The sequence below is a fragment of the Nothobranchius furzeri genome, chromosome 7 (assembly GCF_043380555.1).
Source record: "Nothobranchius furzeri strain GRZ-AD chromosome 7, NfurGRZ-RIMD1, whole genome shotgun sequence".
Taxonomy (NCBI): domain Eukaryota; kingdom Metazoa; phylum Chordata; class Actinopteri; order Cyprinodontiformes; family Nothobranchiidae; genus Nothobranchius; species Nothobranchius furzeri.
The window spans coordinates 29,818,824-29,838,223 of record NC_091747.1 but is presented as its reverse complement, the minus strand read 5'-3'; the positions used below and the strand labels follow the sequence as shown (position 1 = coordinate 29,838,223).

Genomic DNA, 19,400 nt, shown 5'->3' with positions numbered 1-19,400 from the left:
CATCTTATTGGTCATTTAGAATAAATATGTAGTCAATCATTTTCACTACATATATGTGTGGTGGCTATTATTTTGGCAAATGTAGCAGAGAAAAATTACGTATTTTGATGCCCATTCTGATTGATTAGTGAGAAGCTACAGTGACCCCCACTACGGCGTTTCTGTAGCCAAGTAGAGACACCCCACGGCTGGCTGGACCCTGCTCCTCTCTCTGTGTCTCTCTCTCTCTCTCTCTCTCTCTCTCTCTCTCTCTCTCTCTCTCTCTCTCTCTCTCTCTCTCTCTCTTTGTCTGTCTGTCTGTCTGTCTGTGTCTGTCTGTCTGTCTGTCTGTCTGTCTGTGTCTGTCTCTCTGTCTCTCTCTCTCTCTCTCTCTCTCTCTCTCTGTCTCTCTCTCTCTCTCTCTCTCTCTCCCTAAAAAAGTTTAGGGTGGACTAAAGTGGGGAAGAAAGGGAAGATTATAAAATAGGACTCATGAATAGGAATCACTGGGTGCCTCTTTTTCTGCTGGTAATCTGGGCTATTCTCTCATCTTCCTTGTGTATGAAAGGCATGAGAGTTGCATCCTTGAACACAAAAGGGGGGAGGGATCCACAGAAAAGAGCCTTGATTAAGGAAGTCTTTAGAGATAAAAAGTTGGATGTTATTTTCCTGCAAGAAACACACAGTCATGCTAAAAACGAATTAGACTGGAGGCTGGGGTGGAGAGGTCAATGTTTCCTAAATCATGGCACAAACACAAGTGCAGGTGTAGCTATTTTAATTTCCCCTAAATTGATGATAAATATTATATCAGTAACGACTGTAGTGCAGGGTAGGATCCTATGGGTCAAAGCCACACTAGAAGGCTTTATGATAAACCTCATCAGTGTTTATGCACCCAACCAGGGATCAGAGAGGGGAGAGATGTTTAGCATACTTGGGGAGGAGTTGAATAGCATTACTGCTGATGAATGTACCATTTTGGGCGGAGACTGGAACTGTTGTATAGATTTTACTTTAGATAGATCTGGGGAGGAACCACATCTTCAATCTTCTACCCTTTTGTCAAAAATCCTAACAAAAACAGACTTATTGGATGTGTGGAGATTAAAGAATCCATCAAGTAGAGAATACATGTGGGTCAAAAAGTCAGGTGGAAGAGTTAGTGCTGCTAGATTAGACAGATTTTATGTCTCTGGTACCTTTCTCTCTCAAGTGATGGACTGTCAAATAGTCCCAGCTATTTTCACAGACCATCATTTGGTTATAACTGAACTGATGCTTCATTTTGTTGGGACAACAAAATCCTACTGGCACTTTAATGTAAAGTTATTACACGATTTTACCTTTTGCTACAATTTTAAGCTGTTCTGGGAGGCTCGGCAGTCCAAAAAGAATGATTTTAAGACTATCAGTGAATGGTGGGAACAAGGGAAGGCACAAATTAGAGTTTTCTGTCAACATTACACGCGGGGGTCTACAATCCAAATAAAAAAGACTATGGCACATCTAGAGAAGGACATCAGGGCGCTAGAGACTCTCTCTACTATTCAACAACAGCACACCTTAGACCAAAAAAGACAGCAGCTTGGGCATTTCCTGCAAGAGAGGGCCAAAGGGGCATTGATCCGGGCTCGTCTCACCACAATACAGGACATTGATGCTCCGACATCCTTCTTTTTTAACCTGGAAAAGACTTCAAACCAGAAAAAACATATGGTTGGCCTTCGTCTGCCAGATGGACAGTTATCCACAGACCCAGTGGCGATGAGGAAACATGCAGTAGGATTCTATACCAGCCTGTTTAAAGCTGCCCCATGTGATGTGAACTGTGCCAGAGTGCTGTTGCAGGGGCTTCCTTCCTTGTCCACAGCTGACCAGGGAATTTTAAATGCAGACATAACCATGGAGGAGCTAACAACGGCAGTCTCCCAGATGGCTGCAGGTAAATCTCCGGGGATAGACGGTTTACCTGCTGACTTCTACAAATTCTTCTGGAGCAGTATGGGGCAGGACCTGATGGATGTTTTTAGAGACTTGCTTCAGACAGGAGCACTTCCTGCATCGTGTAGGTGGGGCGTTCTGTCCCTGCTGCCAAAGAAAGGGGACTTAACCCAACTAAAAAACTGGAGACCAGTTTCCTTGTTGTGTTCAGACTATAAGATTTTTTCTAAGTTCCTATCTAATAGACTTCGGGGATTCATCGGAGGTCTAATCCCAGACGATCAGTCCTTCTGTATACCAGGAAAGTCACTAATGGACAATTTATTTTTAATGAGAGACGTGTTTGACGTTTGTAACCTTTATGATGTAAATGCAGGTATCATGTCTATTGATCAGGAAAAGGCGTTTGATAGGGTTGATCATGAGTTCCTGTTCTCTACGCTACAGGCTTTTGGTTTTGGGGGGTCCTTTCTGGAAGGGATTAAGATGCTGTATAGGAATGTCAGCTGTATGGTGAAGGTAGCGGGGGGCCTGACTCAACCCATACCTGTTCTAAGAGGAATCAGACAGGGTTGTCCCATCTCACGACAACTGTATATTTTAGCTATTGAACCGCTGCTGTGTCGGCTGAGGAACAGGCTGAAAGGTCTACACCTACCTTTACCTGTCTCTAGTCCTCCCTTAGTTGTGTCTGCGTATGCAGATGATGTGAATGTTTTTATCCATGATCAGCATGATGTACAAGAACTCAGATCTAGTTTACTTTTAAATGAGAACCAACTCAGTGGCCTAGTGGTAGAGTGTCCGCCCTGAGATCAGGAGATCAGGGGTTCGACTCCTGGTCGGGTCATACCAAAGACTTTGAAAAAATGGGACCTAATGCCTCCCTGCTTGACACTCAGCATTAAGGGGTTGGATTGGGGGGGTTAAACCACCAAATAGTTCCCGAGCGCGGCTTGTCTGCAGCTCACCGCTCCCCCAGGAGATGGGTCAAATGCGGAGAATAAATTTCACCACACACCTGTGTGTGTGTGTGACGACTAAATGGGACTTTAATCTTTTTAAGAATGCATCCTCAGCTAAGGTTAACTGGGACAAGAGTGAGGCATGTGTAGTGGGGGGGGGGGGTGGGACCTTAGTAATGTCCCGCCTCTGCCAGAAGGGCTGAGGTGGGGAACGGGAGGTATTAAAACACTAGGCCTGTACTTGGGTACTGAAAGTTTTCAGAAACAGAACTGGGAGAAGGTGCTGGAGAAGGTGGAGGCGAGGTTGTCTAAATGGAAATGGCTTCTCCCTCAGCTGTCCTACAGGGGCAGCGTTCTGATAGCAAACAACCTGGTTGCCTCGTTTCTGTGGCACAGACTAATTGTACTGGTTCCACCACCGGGTCTGCTGGAAGGTGTTCAGAAGCTGTTGGTGAAATTCTTCTGGTCCGGTCACCACTGGATCAGAGCCTCGGCTCTTTGCCTACCCGTCTCAGAGGGAGGACAAGGACTAATAGACGTGGTGTCTAGAACTGCAGCCTTCAGGTTACAGACAGCTCACAAGCTTTTTTATGGTGACGGACACCGCTGGCTGCCCCTGGCTCATCTCCTGCTGCAGAAGGTTGGTGGGCTTGGGCTAAACAAACACCTGTTCCTGTTGAATCGGAAGGTGTTGGATCTGACAAGGATTAGTCCATTCTACGCGTCAGTGCTGGACTCTTTTAAGCTGCTGACAGTATCCAGAACGTCTGACACGGGACCAGGGACATGGTTGCTACAAGAACCCTTGTTTGACAATGACTTCTTCTCTCAAGCTGGCATTTTAAGTTCATCTGCATTGCAAGTGAAGTTCACCAGTGCTGGGATTGTAAAGTTTGGTCACTTACTGAAGATCCCGGCTGGAACCCTTGGTGAGCGGTTGGATGTGAGGTCCACCAGAGTGATGGAGAGAGTGGTGGAGGAGGTACGGAGGTCCTTGTCTGTGTCGCAGAGAGCCTTCATTGAGACTTGTACTCTATCTGACCAATGGGATGATGACAGTGAGTATGTTTTTCTGTCTCTGGAGGTTAAAGCAGCTGGTGAGGGATGGCAGGAGGAGAGTGGATTACTGCTGAACCCGAACACTCCAGTGTTGGGCTCCTTCCAGTCTTGTGGGAAGAAACAGCTCTATCAAACTTGTGTGACGGTTATCAATAGGCGCTCCTTATTAGGAGTCGAGGTGGACTCAGGTGTTTGCTGCAGACGATGCCCCTGGGGGGAGCTGGAGGAGTTTGTATAAGTCTCCAGTGGAAAAAAGGATGGCAGACCTCCAGTGGAGGATCATACATGGAGCTTTAGCTACGAACAGACACAGAGCCCGCTTTGATCCAAGCACCGGGGAGGGATGTCCTTTTTGTAACCAAACAGAGACCCTAGAGCACCTAGTGGTAGCATGTTCTAGGTTATCAGGGATGTTTAAGGTTTTAGAACGGTGGGTCAGTGGTCTGGGGGAGACTTTTACCCTACACTTATTTGTTTTCGGGCCCAAGTACAGTGTCAGAAAAAAACGGACAATATTGTTAATTAACTTTTTATTTGCATGTGCAAACTAGCCATCTGGAAAACCAGAAAAAACCAGATGCTGGGACAGAGCTGGACTGATGCTGAGAGGAGTCTGAAGGGCCTGGTGGAAGCTCGCTTAAAGATCGAACACGCTTTTTATGAACTTACTGGGAACCTGGACTCCTTTAGAGCAGTGTGGGGGATCGGGCAGGTGCTCTGTCTGCTGGATGGTCAGGGCTCCCTAAAGATCAACTTCTAAACTGGTTTATCAGTTGCCCTGGTTTTATTAGTGGAAAACAAGTTTCAGTCATTAACCCTGATTGTTGATCTGTAAAGAAAAGAAAAATAAATCATTTAAAAGTCAAAGTCTCTCTCTCTCTCTCTCTCTCTCTCTCTCTCTCTGTCTGTCTGTCTGTCTGTCTGTCTCTGTCTCTCTCTCTCTCGCTCTCTGTCTCTCTCTCTCTGTATCTCTCTTTCTTTTTGTCTTTCTCTTTGTCTTTGTCTCTCTCTCTCTCTCTCTCTCTCTCTCTCTCTCTCTCTCTCTCTCTCTCTGTGTGTGTCTCTCTGTGTGTGTCTCTGTCTGTCTCTCTCTCTGTCTCTCTCTCTCTCTCTCTCTCTCTCTCTCTGTCTCTGTCTGTCGCTCTCTGTCTGTCTGTCTCTCTCTCTCTCTCTCTCTCTCTCTCTGTATCTCTCTCTTTCTTTTTGTCTTTCTCTTTCTCTCTCTCTCTCTCTCTCTCTCTCTCTCTCTCTCTCTCTCTCTCTCTCTCTTTCTCTGTCTGTCGTCTCTCTCTCTCGCTCTCTCTCACCCTTTCTCAAGCTGAGAGCGGCCGCGTGTGGTGGTGAGGGCCGTGAGAGTGGCTGTGAGAGTGGTGGATAAAGTTTGTTTTCTGGAGGTGGAAAAGTTCTTTGAGATAACTTTTTTCAACTTTTCTTCCTTTCCTTGGTGTTTGGAGGTTGTGTGTGGTTTTGCTGTGGTGCTTCCGTGCCGGGATGGCGTCTCAGGCAACGCCATCCCTGTCTTTGAGACACGGGGCAAGAGCCGAGCCTCCGCCCTCCACTCCGGGGGAACAGGTGCTGTTAGCGGTTGGACACCAGGTGGGACATGGAAACATTTTGTTTGCCTCGCGCATGAACAAAGGGTCGTGCTGTTTCTCAAAAGTCAGGAGCAGGTGGGTCAGCTTGTGCAGAACGGGATTCATGTAAATGGTGAATTTTTACAGTTTTCTCCATTAGCGCTACCGTCTACCCGCATCACCGTGTCAGGAGTTCCTCCCTTTGTTCCTGAATCTGTACTGGAGCGGCAGCTCAGGCGTTTTGGGAGAATGGTGAATGGATTCCGTACGGTGAGCCTGGGGTGTAAAGACGATAAACTGAGACATGTCCAGTCCTTGCGGAGGCAGGTGTTCATGTACTTAGACTCTCCATCACAAATGCTGGACGTGTCATTCAGAGTGAAGCATGAGGAAGGGTATTACATGGTGTAAGTTCTGGTGTGATGAAATGTTTTGAGTGTGGAGATGTGGGTCACAAGCGTATTGTCCCCACCAACAAAATGTGGCAGGACCGGGAGCGGAGACCGAGGCAGAACCCGCGGGCCCCTCTCTTCTGGCGGGGATCAGGCCCGGTGTCACGGTGAGTGACACAGTGGCTCGCAGGGAGAGAGTGAGGGCGCAGCAGGGACAGAAACAATGGCCGACATCACCGGGGAGGGATGTCCTTTCTGTAACTAAACAGAGACCATAGAGCATCTAGTGGTAGCATGTTCTAGGTTATCAGGGATGTGGGTTAGTGCACTGGGGGAGGCTTTTACCCTATCCTTATTTGTTTTGGGGCACAAGTACAGTGTCAGAAAAAAACAGACAATATTGTTAATTTTATTTGCATGTGCAAAACTAGCCATCTGGAAAATCCAGATGCTGGGACAGAGCTGGACTGATGCTGAGCGGAGCCTGAATGGCCTGGTGGAAGCTCGCTTAAAGATCGAACACGCTTTTTATAAACTTACTGGGAACCTGGACCTCTTTAGAGCGGTGTGGGGGAGGTGCTCTGTCTGCTGAGTGGACAGGGCTCCCTAAAGATCAACTTCTAAACTGTGGGTTTATCAGTTTTCCTGGTTGTATTAGTGGAAAACAAGTTTCAGTCATTAATGCTGACTGTTGATTTGTAAATAAAAATAAATAATTTAAAAGTCAAGTCTCTCTGTGTTTTTCTGCCTCTCTCTCTGTCTCTCTCTCTCTCCCTCCCTCTCTCTCTCTCTCTCTCTCTCTCTCTCTCTCTCTCTCTCTCTCTCTCTCTCACACACACACACACACACACACACACACACACACACACACACACTCTCTCTCTCTCATGACGTGGTGAAAGTATGGCGAATGAATATAAGAGCGTGGCTGTTACTAGTGTTTGCCTGCTCTTCAGGTTAGAGCTCCAGTGCTCAGCCGTGCAATGCCACATAAAGGCAGACCAATATTTCCTACTCGGTAAATGTGGAGGACACGTCCCACTCTGCCGTTAAAAACAAAATTGCATTACAGTATAATCTTTTACGGCGTGCTTCTTCTACGATTCTGAATCGTTAATGTCCGCATCTCGATGATCATTTTCCTCAGCTCTACAATCCACCATAACCCATCTGTCACAACCTGTCCAGCATAACTTATCCATCATGCTTCTCTGACTGTCTCTCCTCCTCTTCACACACCCGTCTGTGTGAATGAATCAGGTGTTCTTGGTTCAGAGCAGCTGAGCAGTAAGTGAAGCCAGAGTTGGACTGCCTAGTGTAAATGAGCAAAATGCTCTGTCCTGGTTGTAAATTTTTGTGAATGAGTTGTTTAGATTTGTTCTGCTGATGGCGAGTGTGTGTGTGTGTGTGTGTGTGTGTGTGTGTGTGTGTGTGTGTGTGTGTGTGTGTGTGTGTGTGTGTGTGTGTGTGTGTGTGTGTGTGTGTGTGTGTGCGTGTGTGTGTGTGTGTGTGTGTGTGTGTGTGTTTGCCACTCTCACCATTCCTCCACCTGTTGATTTCGTTCTCCAGCCAGGTGACAGTGCTTCTCAGCGTCTTGTTTTTTTCCTTCTCCTTCTCCCACTTGCTCTTCCACTGCTCTGCAGTCAGCTCCACGTTCAGACTCACATTGTTCTTGATGGTCTTTGCCCTGTTTTAGTCAGAGAGGACGAGATGAGTTCTGCGAGACACCTCACACCTCTGTGGATCTACCTAAACCAGCTCCATAGATCTTTTTGCATTTATTAAACGCAAGCGGGAGGGGGGGGGGGGGGGGGGGGCAATTAGCGTGTGTGCATGCGTGTTGATGTACCTCTGTCCAAAGAGTAGTGTAGATCTGGTCTCTGCATCATTGAAGGAGGAAGGAGAGCAGCAGATGACCATGGTGGTTCGACAGTTTCCTCCCAGGGAATCTTGCAGGATTCTGGTCATCTTACTATCCCTGTATGGGACGTAGGTCTGACAGGAAGCAACCATCCCTGTACTTAACTTTTACTGTATGAGCTTCATTTGTTCACTGTCAGCGCCGAGAGCTAGCAACTCGTTTGTGCTTGTTTGGGTTTCTTGTACTCAAGTGTAGTTAGTACAGTTATTTGAAATGCAGCGGCATCGCTTTGGTTAGTGAAGTGTGAAGGGTTGTCTCACCGAGCCTTCTGCCAGAGCTGAGATGACGTTTCCCAGTGACGACAATGACTTGTTGATCATTTTAGCTTCATCCAGAACAGTGCCCTCCGCTCCAGTTTTACCCACCTGGAAATCACAGACAAGAAGTCTCATAAGAAAAAGAGGTAACACGTTGATTTAGGGAACACAAATTAACAATTAATTAGCTGCCAATTAATATGCATATTAGTGGACTACTAATTCTGAATTAGTCATTATTAAACTAATATTAGGTGCTTATTACCAATGCTGTAATTCTAATATTAACAGGGCATGAATTAAGAGTTTTATCAAAATAAGCCATTCACAATGGTTTGTTGCTGATTAACGCACATACCCATTAGCTCAAATCAATATGTGGCTTTTAACGAAGTAATTGAAAGGAAATAGTTATTCTGCATTAATAACCAAAAAAATTATGTTCTGGTATTATGTAAAAAAAAACATCAAACTGTGCATGTTAATAGAACCTAAACGGCAATCAATTAACCACTTGTAAGCAAGAATATGTTCCCCATTCTAATGTCAGATTTTGTTCATACCTAATTACTGTAGTTTAGTATTAATTAACCACTTAAAGGCAAGAGTATGTTCCCCTTGAATTACTTCGTTAAAAGCCACATATTGATTTGAGCTGATTAGCATGTGCGTTAATCAGCAACAAACCATTTACTTTCAGTTAACAAACCATTATGAATGGCTTATTTTGATAAAACTCTTAATTTATGGTCTGTTAATATTAGAATTAGGGCATTAGTAATAAGCTGTTAATAAGTGCTTCATAATGACTAGTTCAGACTTAGTAGTCCACTAATAAGCATATTAACTCACAGCTAATTAATGGTTACTTTGTGTTCCCTAAACTAAAGTGTTACCTAAAAAGATGTAGAAAATAAAATCAGTGGAATCACTGCCCATGCAGAAGCTTTCTCAGAAAGTCTGTTGCTTCAGTGTTTTCAGCTCTTTTCGTGTGTTTATGGTTATGTTTATTCATTTAGCAGACGCTTTTATCCAAAGCGACTTACAATTTATAACCTATAGGGCATGTTGTGATCTGTGGGGGAAACCGGAGTACCCGGAGGAAACCCACGCATGCATGGGGAGAACACACAACTCCACGCAGAAAGGCCGCAGCTGAGTTTCGAACCTGCAACCTTTGTGCTGCGAGGCAACAGTGCTAACCACTGCGCCACCATGCAGCCCGTGTGAGGTTCCGGTGGTTCCTGAAGTAGAATCTCTTCATCATTTTACATTCTTGTTTTGATAATTATGTTAAGTTTATGAAAATAATCAGTGTTTTCAATGTTGCCATGGTAACCCCAACATGGCAACACTGATGGAGCTCATTCTTCATCATCAACGTTGGGTTTGTGTTTGACCTCCTGTCTGTGGAGGACGGACCACAAGTTCTCAGTGGGACTAAGGTCAGAGGAGGTTCCTGGACCTGGAACTAATGTGTTAATGTTCTGTTCCTGATCCACTTAGCTCTGACTTTAGCCTTCTGGTTGGAGGTGTTCCTCTGGGAGGATGTTTAGGTACCATTTTTTGTTCATGGCTTTTTTGAGGCTAAAACCACTCCTACCCTGCACTCACCTGTTTTTCTCCAGATGATTGTTGTTCCAGAATCTCCAAACAATGACAACAGGAGGTTGATAATATAAGCCCTCTACTAACCCCCAATAGTCCACTCCTTGGTTCTTCAGCAGAACACAATTCCAGCTTGGTTGGGTGAAAAAATACCAGCCTGAGGATTGTCTTGGGGAAAATCTGCATTTTTCCTGTCCTTCTTAACTCCAAACCACCCTTAACCTCATCCTTCTCTGTGCAGATAAACTCACACCTACTTTCTGGCACACCTGAGCAAGTTCCACTTCTATGGTGCCTCAATCCTGCAGCGTGATTGACTTTAGGATACATCCTGGTGTGGATGAACTTTCCTGGGTGTCTAAAGTCTTCTTTACAAATTAAGAGGACATGTTTTGGTGGTAATTGTCTTCCCCTTTACAGCAGAGGAACTTTGGAATTATTATACATCAAATTGTTTAAGGTGATGATGAGTATTTCCACAGGTGATAGGGGGCAGTACATACCTAAATCATTGCAAGCAAGAGGTATTTTTGTGTTTGAGTAAGACCTTAACAACGGATGGCCATTAGGGTCAAAAATCCCTGTGAGCACAAGCTCCAGCCAAATGATAAGCACATCAGACTCCCTTTCATTAATGCAGCAAGCGAAGGAGTAAATGTGTAAAACAAAAACATCTTTATGCACGGCAAAAGTTTGTAACCGTTTATTACAAATCAGTAAACACATCTTGCCCTCAAGGGAAGGAAACATTAATTTTTTAATGAAAGTTGTTCATTCCAGGACGATTAGTTGATGCTCTGAAACTTTTAGACAAAGCAGCAATGAATGTAAATTTATGTCAAATAACTGGTTGGTTGTTAGTTTGAAAGTTGTTAAAAAAGGTTTTTAAAAAAAGGATCTCAGTGACCAACATCCCAGCATGCATTATAGTCAATGATGCAATGCTCCCGAGATCAATTAGGTACTTGCGTTCTACGCACTCAAAGCCATACAGCGCAGTCTCTCCTAGTGCACTTTGCTGAAGAACGCATGGCGAGTATTGGGATTGGGCCTTAGACCCACTCCCATGTAATTTATGGTTATATGTTACAAAGCCAGCAATATTTTTCAACACCTTTGCATCATGTAATTCATATTCAACAACATTTTGATGGATATTTCCAGAGATGAACTGTAAAAAATACTCATTGTCTCTTTACGGTTAAGCAAACTGCCATCTGAAAACCTGAGGAAGCAAACCTTGTGACTACAAATATTTCTGTCCTCTTAAGTTTTGGCCACCGCTGGAGCAAGAATCAGCAGGCATAGGAGTGTCTTTGTTAAACTAAACAGTTTTAAAAACTTTAGTACTATTCAGAAATATATGGAAATATAGTTGAATTACAGAAAGTCCTAGTTAAAGTCTCTGTCATGTTGGGAGGCAGTTTCTTGACCCACGACATGCAGAATCACACACGGGAAACAGGTAAGTGTAAAAATATTTTTTTAAAATGAAGAGCTAAAGAAGAGCAACGGGAACTGAAGATGCTGCGTACTGGTAGCAGGATTCCAGGGTGGGGTTCTGAGGAGGGAGACAGAGTGAGTTTCCACAGGATTTTATGGAGGTATTGACTTAGTGGAAAGCTCACGGTTTTCCGGTAATGGTAGGATGCACGGAGGGAGCTTGGTCAGGTCCGGGAGAGCTGGCGAGGTCCAGAGAGCAACAAACTTTGTCCAGAGGTGAGGTTGGTGCAAATGCTGGTGAGGGCAGGTGAGCGGCTGAGAGCGGGCGGCCAGGGGAACGGCAGAGTGATCTGGAGTGCAGGAGTCCGGGCTGGTTATGGAGACGAGGGAACATGGAGCGGGAAACCCAAACAGAGTAATCATCCGGCATGGTGTTGTGTCACACTGCTCCTTAAATTCCTTGGGCCTTGATGACAAAATCAGCTGTACCTGGTTGTACTAGCAGGTTTACTGGCACAATCTGGTGGGTTATTGCGGTGAGGGTGTTCCCATCCAAAGATGACACTCTCAACGTGGTTGGGAGAGGAATAGTGGGGATGTCCAGTCTCCGAACGACTGACTGATCCAGCATGTTACGCTCCCAACCAGAATCCAACAGGGCCTTCAAAACACATGTTTATGGTCAAAAATAACAGAGCAAGGAAGAGAACATCGGGAGTTGGAATCACCGTTACCACCCACCAGTAATCCCGGAACTACTGGTGGGCTTGCCCTTTTAAACGAAGTTCGCAGTTGGTGATTCTGTGACCGGGCTGACCACAATAGAGGCAGAGATTTGCAGCGAACCGGCGTTGTCATTCCTCCTGGGTTAACCGGGTTCTACTGATCTGCATGGGTTCATCCCCAGAGGGTGGTGTGGCAGGTAACTGTGATGTCCTGGTATGGTTTAGCAGAGTGTTGGGCATGTGAGAACCCCTGGAACATTCCTTGAGTCTCTTTTCTCTTTTTATTGCCAAAGATATGAGTTCCTCCAGATCGTCGGACTCCTGGCATAACGCCAACTGATCCTTGAGGCGATCGGTCAAAGCTTGGGTGAAACCTCCTTGAAGAGAATTATGATCGTGAGTTGAGATGGCAGCCAGCGTGCGGAACTCAATGGCAAACTCTGCCACAGTTTGCTTGCCTTGGCGGAGGTTCCACAACCATTTGGCTATCTCGGCTGGAGACTTGGAACTGTCGAAAGTTTGATTAAATTCGGCTAGGAGACGAGAGAGGGGACCTCGCAGAAAGCTGGCATCATGGCTCCTAGCTTCAGCCCAATCCAAGGCCTTGCCTCTGAGCAGACTAATAATGTATGAGATTTTTACAGAATCTAGAGAAAATGATTCGGGCGATCTTTCAAATGCTGATTTACAATTAAGTAAAAACCAACGGCTTTTGCCAAATTCACCGGAGAAGGTGTCAGACGGAGGAGAGTTAGCAACCCGGAAGTTAACAGTGGGAGACGGAACCGGAAGTGCGGGCGGAAGGGAAACTGGAGACTGCTGGACTGAAGGTTCCGGGGTGTTACTTTTACAGTGAGGTTGCACAACATGGCGTCCATCTGGAATAAGCGTTGGTTGGAATCAGATAACTGTTCTAATAGTTTTTGGATGGCATGTTCGTGATGGGCTAAAGCATCGGATATGACAGGCGGGATAGCAACGGGCGGACTGGATTCTGCATTGGAGTCAATATTATGACCAGATGATTCTGTCATGTTGGGAGGCAGTTTCTTGACCCACGACATGCAGAATCACACACGGGAAACAGGTAAGTGTAAAAATATTTATTTTAAATGAGGAGCTAAAGAAGAGCAACGGGAACTGAAGATGCTGCGTACTGGTAGCAGGATTCCAGGGTGGGGTTCTGAAGAGGGAGACAGAGTGAGTTTCCAGAGGGATTTTATGGAGATATTGACTTAGTGGAAAGCTCACGGTTTTCCGGTAATGGTAGGATGCACGAAGGGAGCTTGGTCAGGTCCGGGAGAGCTGACGAGGTCCAGAGAGCAACAAACTGTCCAGAGGTGAGGTTGGTGCGGATGCTGGTGAGGGCAGGTGAGCGGCTGAGAGCGGGCGGCCAGGGGAACGGCAGTGTGATCTGGAGTGCAGGAGTCCGGGCTGGTTATGGAGACGAGAGAACATGGAGTGGGAAACCCAAGCAGAGTAATCATCTGGCATGGTGTTGTGTCACACTGCTCCTTAAATTCCCTGGGCCCTAATGACAAGATCAGCTGTACCTGGTTGCTCTCAGACACGCCCACCTGCAGACAAGACTCAGAGGACAAACAAGATACTGGCAAGCAGCTCACCACGGGCCATGTCAGTCTCTTTCCGGAGTATTTCTCTCATCCGATGTCACCACCGAGTGGCTGACAAGCATATCACACAAATAATTTCTCTTTCTGTTTTTTTCAGATGGCGGCTTTACATTTCTTGTTTTTTTTTAATGTCTTTCTGCAGCCAACAAAGAGACCTAGAACACATTGTTTTACGAGTATTATTCTCATGTCATGCTGTGTTCTCATATATTTATATTGTCCGTGAAAAGTTCATCAACTCTGCAGCAGCCGAGGTATTCCTTAAATTTGAAGCAAGTAAGCGGTATTCTAACGTTATTGGTTAGTTCTGGTCGGTTAGTTTCCTATTGCACGGGGCTCTGCGGGGCGGGGGCGTGCTTAGCAATAAAAAAACAACAAAAGACATAGTGCTTACATTATATCACAGTACATATCATATCACTATGATTTCTGTCAAATCATACATGATTTCTGGATGGAGAAAACTCCGTAAAGATACTTTAAAGTCAGAACACATCTCTGAATGTCACTCCCCAAATGTTATATTCCTAACTTCAAATATTCTAAACTAAAGGCAAAACGGCTGGAGGTACCAAGTCTTACTTTTTCACTCCCGGCTAGATCCACCAGGTACAGCTTTCCTGTTAGTTTCTGCTCAGTCTGAGTGTTCTCCTGCTTGATGTTGATTAGGAAGATGCTGTGACTCCTGGAGCTGTGCTCATTCATATCTGAAACGTGCACACACACACACACACACACACACACACACACACACACACACACACACACACACACACACACACACATGCACAAACATGCACACACAAACCTAGAGTTGTGAACATTTAAATTTCTAATGATTGTTTTCATAGCAGATTATGTCACTCTGTAAAAATAAGGCTTTATTTCTACAAATGGATTCATATTAACCAACTAAACTCAGAAATGCTCACATTAACCAACTCCTGTAAACATTTCTGAGTTTAGTTGGTTAATATGAATCCATTTGTAGAAAGAATGCCTTCTTGCAGAGTCAGCCCTTTTTACCAAGTGTGACAATGACTCTGAGACACTCAATGAAACAAGAAATGACACATTTGTGTAAATATGTGGTCTGTTTTGTATAAGATCACAAAAGCAGGAGGTCACATCTGCAAACTGAAGGACTGGCACTGGAGTAGATGGGAGAGTGGTGGCAGTCAGAGGACCAGGGGAGATCGAACCCATGAGAGGCTGAAGGCATTTCGTGTACCAACTCACTTGTGACAGCCACGTGTCTGTTGCTTTTGCCTTCATCGATGGCGTCCATTACTTCCTCAGGACTGCACACAAAGCGCTCAGTACACCCCTGGGGATGAATGCACATCACAACGAAATGCTTTGTTGACTAAACCCAGAGCAGAGGCTTAATAAGAACACACTTATTAACATAGGGGAAGGTGGCATGGTGAGCCTAAGGGGAGATTTGAGAAGAAAAAGTGACCCTATGACTTCATCTAAGTATTTTTAACTTTAGTCAACTGATCACATAACAAACAGCTCAGGACAAAATCCAACCCACTGTCACACAGGATTTGTGAGCTGCTATAGAACCGCTCCTCCTCTTTAGTCATCCCTGAGCCAACAACGAGTAGGAGTCTCCTCACCTTGACATAAGGCACTCTGTTCTTGTCCTCGTGTACAGAAAGATTCATCTTTGATACTAGACAGGGAGTAAAAGTGAACTTCATGCATGATCTTATTACAGTCAGCATCTGAAAAGATCAAAGCAAACTACCAGGAGCTGCAGCACGTACCATCCAACAAGTCTCTGATTTTGTCCAGATAGATTTCAAAATATGAAACCTGCAAAGCAAAAATGGAGATTGAGCCTTCAGCGACTCTTTCCCTCCACGAGGAGGAGATTGCTTGACTAGAAGATAGCATACTTTGATGTGGAACTCCAAGTTCTCATCCATTGAATAAATGTAGTTGAAGATGTCTTGGACAATTCTAGGAATGATTCCCATCATCTCAGAGTCATGGAGCTTCCCCTTAGATTGGTGTAAACAGCAGGTATATCATTATACATCAGTTAGGGAAGAATCGTGGCGTTGTAGACATGTTGGATCTTATCATCTACATTACCTCCATTGTGTGCGTTTTACCAGATGAGGTCTGCCCATAAGCAAATATTGTCCCATTGTAGCCCTCCAGAACATCTGTTAGAAAACAATCAAAAGGAGGACTCGGAAGGCAATCTGGAGTTAGTCCTCTTTGGCTGACTGTAGACTTACCTTTGACAATCTTCAGAGCTACAGCATTGTAGAACTGCACCTGAGTTGTGTTGGACTGGAACACTCGGTCAAAATAGTAAGGCTTACCCTGGAGAGGGGACACCTTTCACTTTGTCATGAAGAACTTAATTCAATTCAAGTTTATGTATAAAGAGCAAAATCATGACAAGCATCATCTCAAAGACCTTCACACAGTATACAGGTCAGTTCATTAAGCCAATCAGTAAAAAGTTTCCTATATAAGGAACCCAGCAGGTTGCATCGAGTCACTGACTAGTGTCAGAGTCTTTACAGCAATCCTAGTACTATGCAAGCATTTAGCGACAGTGGAGAGGAAAACTGCCTTTTAACAGGAAGAAACCTCCAGAGGATCCTGGCTCAGTATAAGCAGCCACTCACCATGACTCACTGGGGATCGAGAAGACAGAGCAGGCACACACACACACACACACACACACACACACACACACACACACACACACACACACGCACGCACGCACGCACGCACGCACACACACACACACACACAGCTCTAATGGTGCATCACCAAACTGTGACAAGCATGTGATCAGAGACGATTAAACAGGGTTCAGTTTTCTAACCACATGAATAAAATGATCCATGAGACTCATTGTTCACAAACTGCAGGACTGTGATTCTGAACCAGAGCACAAATAACCAGAGGTGAATAATTCCGAGTAAGTCTGCATGTTAGCTTGCAGATGAGGATAAATAAATCATTAAATCACAGCTGCTTGAGCCTGTCTTCCAGCAGATGTAAACATGTGATGAAGAACAGCAAAGCTGGAGGAAGAGGAGACATGAGGGTTATTTAGGGTCCCTCAAACAGCTCATCATGCCATCTACCCCTGACCTCTTCAGTAACGATGCACTAGTATACCAGTTGATAGAGGACGAAAAAAAAATCAGTATTACAATTAAAATGTTTTTACTGGCACTGTTAAAGATAAAAGGATGGGAGTGTATATATTAGTGGCTTTGAGCAAACGGATAACATTTGTTGTCTTTAGCCAAGATGTTTCTAAGGTTCACACAACATCAGCCCAACAGGGTTTTACTGCTGAGCCTTCGAGCATCAGTGCTTAAAACCAATGCCACACACACGCACGCACGCACGCACGCACACACACGCACACATAAACTCATACACACACACACACACACATACACACACACGCAGACACATAAACCCATATGCGCACGCACACACACACGCACACATAAACTCATACACACATACACACACACACGCGCACACATAAACGCATACGCGCACGCACACACACACGCACACACACACACACACACAAACGAGCGCGCACACACACACACACACACACACACACACACATAAACGCATACGCGCACGCACACACACAAATGCATATACATGCTACATGCACTCACACACACACATACACACATGCATGCACACACACACACACACACACACACACACATACATGCACATGCACACGCACGCGCACACACACATGCATGTACATACAGACATGCACGCTCAGACAGGCACACACACACACACACACACGCACACACACAAGCACCATGCACACACACACACACACACACATACACACATGTACTTACTGCCATCTGCACGCAGTCCTCCCCCACAAACTTAGGGATGTACTTGTCTCCTCGGGCCACCTCGGAGCTGTTGAGCGGTCTAAAGCGACACATCACCTTGATGGTGCACTCTGCCGGGTCTGCCATCCCCGCTCTGTCCTCCTGTTTCAGCCTCACAGAGCGGAGCAGCAGGAGAGCCAAGGGGAGGCCGCACCTCCTGGGTGCTCCTCAGCTGATAAGGACACAGATTGAGTGAAAAGTCCTCACAGCCTCTAAAGTCATGCTGTTGTTACACCACTGACCAAAGGTTGGTGCTAGATGTTCTCCCTCCTCCGAGCAATCCTCATGGCTCAAAATGACTACATAACAAAATCATCTACATGTAGAAATGATGTTTGTAGATGTTGGAGTTTATGAACATGTGGAAGCCCATCCCCGTCACATGGAAGGAGAAGGGTCACATGGTTCTTCATGTTAATATTGTGCTTTAAGAATAGAATAGAACAGCCCTTTATTGTCTCTCAGTGGGGAAATTTTTGTTTCACAGCAGCAATTATATCCAATACAGGAGCAAAAGGACAGTAAACAGAGTAAGTAAGATGTAAAAACAAACAAGAAATCATTTCAAATTGCAATAACAAACTAAAATACCACAATGAACTGTCAAAGGAGTTGATTTTGTATTATTATTATTATTATTATTATTATTATTATTATCTTTATTATTAATAATAACAACAACAACAATATTAAAATTAATAAATAAAGACTTTGGATGTTGTAGGACTGTTTTGGTTGCCACGTCTCTGCAACATTGCGTGGTCACTGGGGCAGTTCCTTTGGAGTAGCAGACCGGGGTGGTGGTCCTAATTTTTAAAATTCATTTCAATTCAAGTTTATTTATATAGCACCAAATAATGACAAAAGGCATCTTAAGGCACTTGAGGGGGACCAGAGGGCGTGTTCCAACTATAGGGGGACCACACTCCTCAGCGTCCTGGGAAAGGTCTACTCAAAGGTACTGGAGAGGAGGGTCCTCAGATAGAGGAGGAGTAATGTGGTTTTCGTCCTGGCCATGCAACTGTGGACAAACTCTTTACCCTTGCTAGGGTGATGGAGGGGTCAGTAGACCACATGTGTTTTGTGGATTTGGAGAAGGCTTATGACCGTGTCCTCAGAGATGCCCTGTGGGGGACACTCCAGGAGTATGGGGTGGATGGTCTTTTGCTAAGGGCCATTCAGTCCCTGTACGAGAGGAGTGTGAGTTTGGTCCGCATAGCCAGCAGTAAGTCGGACCTGTTCCCAGTGAAGGTTGGACTCCGCCAGGGCTGCCCTTTGTCACTGGTTCTGTTCATAACATTTATGGACAGGATTTCTAGGTGCATTGAAGTTGTGGAGTTTGGTGGCAGGAGAATCTCCAGGGCCGGCTCTAGGTAATTTGGTGCCCAAGGCGAGACTGCCCATTTGCCCCCCCCCCCCCCCCCCGCCCGCACGCCTCTCACCCAAACCCAAGTCCACCTACCCACAACACACATTGGAAAAAGTAACTCCACAGTGATTCCTTAGTTACAATTTTTTTATTTTAAATATTCACACAGCAACTCTTTAAAGTCAACAGCCTGAAGAATAAATGTAAGCTTGAAAGATAAGTAACCCGAGAATATTACAATGACCAACAACTCAAAATTTCGTGCAAATGTCATTGGGGGGGGGGGGGGGGGGGGATGCAAAATCAACAGCAGCATTAAACTGTGCAATCAAAAGCAAAACTCAAATATCAAAGTGTCATCATAAAGAAAGTTCTACTTTCCATTTTGTTCAACTGCTGTGGCCAGTCAGCAGGATCCATGGGGCCAGCAGCTCATACATGTTCACAGACATCTGTTGAAGCTGATGATGATGTCTCTTCAGGCTGTTGGATTGGAGCACTGAGTCTGCTGGTGTTGGGTTCTTCTTCTGTGAGAAAATAAACACACACACACACACACACACACACACACACACACACACACACACACACACACACACACACACAC

The 19,400-nt window shown here is 45.2% G+C and overlaps 1 protein-coding gene across 5 annotated transcripts in view; it reads right to left on the bottom strand.

The window, feature by feature from the left end:
- Nucleotides 1–18,039, bottom strand: part of LOC107374530 (kinesin-1 heavy chain) — a 65,384-nt gene extending 47,345 nt beyond the window's left edge. For 2 of the 5 annotated variants that reach the window (XM_070553013.1, XM_054751242.2), the window contains exons 1-11: nt 17,386–18,039; nt 15,757–15,844; nt 15,608–15,681; nt 15,409–15,513; nt 15,277–15,325; nt 15,127–15,182; nt 14,741–14,828; nt 14,084–14,208; nt 8,095–8,199; nt 7,763–7,908; nt 7,452–7,600 (exon numbers count right to left, since the gene is read on the bottom strand). In XM_070553013.1, the coding sequence (XP_070409114.1) occupies nt 7,452–7,600; nt 7,763–7,908; nt 8,095–8,199; nt 14,084–14,208; nt 14,741–14,828; nt 15,127–15,182; nt 15,277–15,325; nt 15,409–15,513; nt 15,608–15,681; nt 15,757–15,844; nt 17,386–17,511 (1,111 nt within the window). In that variant the 5' untranslated portion in view covers nt 17,512–18,039. Of the gene's footprint in view, nt 1–7,451; nt 7,601–7,762; nt 7,909–8,094; nt 8,200–14,083; nt 14,209–14,740; nt 14,829–15,126; nt 15,183–15,276; nt 15,326–15,408; nt 15,514–15,607; nt 15,845–17,385 lie in introns of all 5 variants that reach the window. The other 3 variants (XM_070553011.1, XM_070553012.1, XM_054751241.2) reach the window with 2 other exon arrangements.
- Nucleotides 18,040–19,400: the final 1,361 nt, after the last annotated feature.